The 4342-nt window shown below is 41.8% G+C and overlaps 1 protein-coding gene across 1 annotated transcript; it reads left to right on the top strand.

Moving 5' to 3' along the window:
- Positions 1 to 2512: 2512 nt before the first annotated feature.
- On the top strand, positions 2513 to 3170 carry LOC136139204 (DDB1- and CUL4-associated factor 16-like). Its single transcript, XM_065898084.1, is given in 2 exon segments — positions 2513 to 2572; positions 2574 to 3170. Coding segments are annotated over 2 exon segments (657 nt in total).
- Positions 3171 to 4342: the final 1172 nt, after the last annotated feature.

The following is a 4342-nucleotide window of genomic DNA, read 5'->3' on the forward strand; positions in this document are numbered from 1 at the left end:
TTATTTTCAAAAATGCTGCTAGATCACTTGAATAATCATGTGGAAAAGTCATGACATTTAACTCCTACCCTCTCACAGCACCCGAAAATCAGTTCCGGGTGGGTTGGCCTCCTGTATGTTAGAAGTAAGACAATAAAACTTCTAGAAGGTAAAATGGGAAACTATCTTCATGCCCTCAGTGTAGGAAAAGATTTCTTAAAGTTAAGAATTTCTGTTCACTGAAAGATGCCATTAAGAAAATAAAAAGTCAAACCTCGGTGTGGAAGCAGACTTTTGTAGTCCATATGACAGAAGAGGGTTTATACGCAGAGTATATTTTAAAATTTAAAAAAATCCCTAGAATTAACCAAAACAAGAAAAGATAAAAAAATAGAAAATTGGTCAAGAGACTTTAGGTATATCACAAAAGATGATACTCCAAATGGCAAAATAAACAAAGGAAAAGGTACCCAACCTCTGGTGAATTCACATTAAAACCACCATGAGATAGCACTATACCCCACCACATGAATGGCTAAAACTTTTTAAGCTGACAAGTAGAAGGAAGACGTAGCGCAATGAGAAAGCTCATAACTGCCAGTGGGAATGAATTTGAAAACAGTTGGACCTCATCTACTGAACACAAACATACACCCACTCTTTGACCCGGCAACTCCACACCCAAGTTCAGAACCGTGTAACATGAAAACACACAGTCAAGAAGATTTATAACTGCATTACTTATAATATACCCCAAAACTGGAAATAAACCAAATATCCATCTAGGGTGAAATGGAGAAAATACACAGCAGTGCATTCATTCAATGCAACACTGCGTAGCAATGGAAATAAATAAGCTACACCCGTGGGCAACCACACGACAGAATCTCACAAACAAAATACTGAAAGAAGCCAGGCACCAATGAGTATATGTAGTATAAGTCCATTTACATCAAGTTCAAAAAGCAGGCAAGGGGCTTCCCTGGTGGCGCAGTGGTTGAGAGTCCGCCTGCCGATGCAGGGGACACGGGTTCGTGCCCCGGTCCGGGAGGATCCCACGTGCCGCGGAGCGGCTGGGCCCGTGAGCCATGGCCGCTGAGCCTGCGCGTCCGGAGCCTGTGCTCCGCAAGGGGAGAGGCCACAACAGTGAGAGGCCCGGGTACCGCAAAAACAAAACAAACAAACAAAAAAGCAGGCAAAATACATATGATCCAGCAATCCCACTCCTGGGCATAAACCTGGAGAAGACTCTAATTCAAAAAGATACATACACCCCAATGTTTATTGAAGCACTATTTACAATAGCCAAGACATGGAAGCAACCTAAATGTGCATCGACAGAAGAATGGATAAACACTATGTGGTGTATATATATATACATATATATATATATATATATATATATATATAAAATGGAATACTACTCAGCCGTAAAAAAAAGAATGAAATAGTGTCCTTCGCAGCAACATGGATGGAGCCAGGTTATCATACAAAGCGAAGTAAGTCAGAAAGAGAAAGGCAAATACCATATGATATCACTTATATGTGGAATCTCAAATATGACACAAATGAACTTATCTACAGAACAGAAACAGACTCACAGACATAGAGAACAGACCTGTGGTTGCCAAGGGGGAGGACCCGGTGGGGAGGGATGGATTGGGAGTATGGGATTAGCAGATGCAAACTATTATATATAGAATGGATAAACAACGAGGTCCTACGGTATAGCACAGCAACTATATTCAATATCCTGTGATAAACCACAATGGAAAAGACCATGGGGAATGCGAGCCTTGCGGAGGAGTGACTGTTGGAACAGAGCTGGTGGCGCTAGGCTTAGTCAGGTCTTGCAGCTGGGAGTGAGGCAAGGAAGAAGAAAGGATCCTCCTTGGTCTTCTCATTCACAGGTTAAGCCTACCTTTCCAGATAGTGCAACAATTAAGTCACCAGTTTCCAAGGGCATTTGCACTACCTATGGAAAACACTGGATCTGTGCACACCAGACAGATCCTTGACAACTCGTCCCACCATCCCCCTGCACAAAAGTTGCTGCACCAGCAGACAAAGAAGGCGACCACTGAGTTTCTTTTCGTTACCAAATAGATATAATACCCCTGCCAACAAAAGAGTACACAAAGTGTCTCTTCATAATTTCACAACCAGTTGAGACCATGCTAAGAAAATCAGCTTGCCTAGATGAGGACCCCTTCTCTTCTTGGGTAGCCAGCATTTGAAGGAGAGACTCTGACCTGTGCTACTGATAAGTGACTAACTTTTACACACTGAACTGGTCCTGAGAAGTGAGCTGTCTTCTTTGTAAGTGAAGAACATACAGCATAATCTTGAAGAACTACACAGTGGTGCGAGCCAGAGGCATACTGTGTGTGTGTAACAGACTGAGAAACAGACAAATGAATCCTATTGAAAGGATTTCTCGTCTTCTGCTTCTGTTTGCCAGTGTTAGTGTTTTACTGGCTTATACTGGTACCTTTTTCTGGTACCTTTTTTTCTATACCATCGTTCTGTTCTAATGGGTCCTAGAAATCCCTCTCCTGACCCTTTATCAGAATCAGAAAGTGAGGAAGAAGAAGACGCTAAGAAAACGCTGAATAAACGCTAACTACCTAAATGAGAGTTCTGGGGAAGAGTGGGATTCCTCTGAAGAAGAGGACCCTGTGGTGCCCAACCTAACACCTCTTGAGAGTCTTGCCTGGCAGGTTAAATGCCTTTTAAAATATCCTACAACTTGGAAACCTTTAAATCCTAATTCCTGGTTGTATCATGCTAAACTCTTGGATGCTAGCACACCAGTCCATGTACTTCGAGAGACAGGACTAAGACATTGTGTACCCAAACTGGAACCAATTCCTGAGTGGCCTCCTCCAGGCTCTTGTGGAGTCCCACCTTTTCAAAAGCCCCTTATGAGTCCCAGCCGGCTTTCTAGAGATCATGCCACTCTAAATGGAGTACCGTACTTTGCCACCAAACAGTTAAGCCGAACATTGAGTACAGCCACTCCCATACCTGAGTACCTCAAACAAATTCCTAATTCGTGTGTTTCTGGTTGTTGCTGTGGCTGGTTAACTAAAACAGTTAAGGAAACAACCCGCACTGAACCCATCAACACTGCTTACTCCTACACTGAGTTCCAAAAGGCAGTTAACAAACTCCTAACTGCATCACTATAAAGATCCACCGTTCCTTCTCATATCTCTTGCGCTGCCAGTTGAGAAAGAAATGCAGTTCCACAGCCCACAGTCGAGAAACTAACATCTTCTCAACCAAACTATGCCCTGTCCTGATACGTCAAAATACGATCAAGTACTGAATATAATACCCAAGAGTCCTGTAACTCAACTACAGATGTTCGCTGTGAGCATTCCCTTTGAAAGACCTAAAATGAGAACTTCAGTAGAGAATTAGTCAAAAGGGACCTTATTACAAGAGATAAGTTGACTATTCTCCACACTCAGTTCTCCCCACAATTTACTCTGCCTATCTGATGGACTTAACTAGATACCTAATTATTAATGGGAAGGAAAAGGAGGCCACTACCCTATTTGTTACCCAACCTTCAGAACAGCCATTGTGGAAAGTGATAAGTTAGCTACTCCCAGTAATACCTTTCTGAGCATACTTTTCTCTGATATTCATTTCTAGGGAGGTAGTTGAATTAAATTGAATAACCAGATTTAAAAAATGGTGGGAATATGGATTTATCTCCCAGTTTTTATATTGGTAGACCTACATATGGCAGGCACCTTTTAGGAGTTCCTATTTTGGGGGGAGGGAGTGCAGTAGTGGAGTAGTAGCCTACACTACCCCAGACCTATTATGGGACCTGCAGTTATAGCATAAACATTTTATAGGCTCCCACCAGGCTGTCTCTAGCTAACCTGGCCTATAAGATCATACCTGGGGATTAAACAGACACCTGTTCTGTAGGGAATATATTTCCTGCATCTTGGCATCCAGACCTTAGTCAAGAGCAAATAAAACCCATTCCAAAGACCAATGGGAAAAAAACTAAGAGAGCATTTATGCTAGTGGATTAAAGTATTTCATCTGTATGATGTTTCCTAGAGCAGTACTTCATGCACTTTCCACGTCCATTGCAAACTTTTCAGGAACACTTCTAACTTTAAAGAAACTTACTACAGAAAATCTCAGCCTAATACAGTCTGAAGTTGAAGAGGTTTTTTAGCATCATTGCTTTTCTACATCTAGCTGTAGATTTTTCTTTTCTGGCTGAATAGAAAGCCTATGTATCCTTGTAAATGAGCCTTGCTGTGTTTATTTGGATGAGTCAAAACATAGAGATCAACATACATAAAATGCATGAGACCAGTAAGTCTTTTCA

The sequence above is a fragment of the Phocoena phocoena genome, chromosome 19 (assembly GCF_963924675.1).
Source record: "Phocoena phocoena chromosome 19, mPhoPho1.1, whole genome shotgun sequence".
Lineage (NCBI taxonomy): Eukaryota > Metazoa > Chordata > Mammalia > Artiodactyla > Phocoenidae > Phocoena > Phocoena phocoena.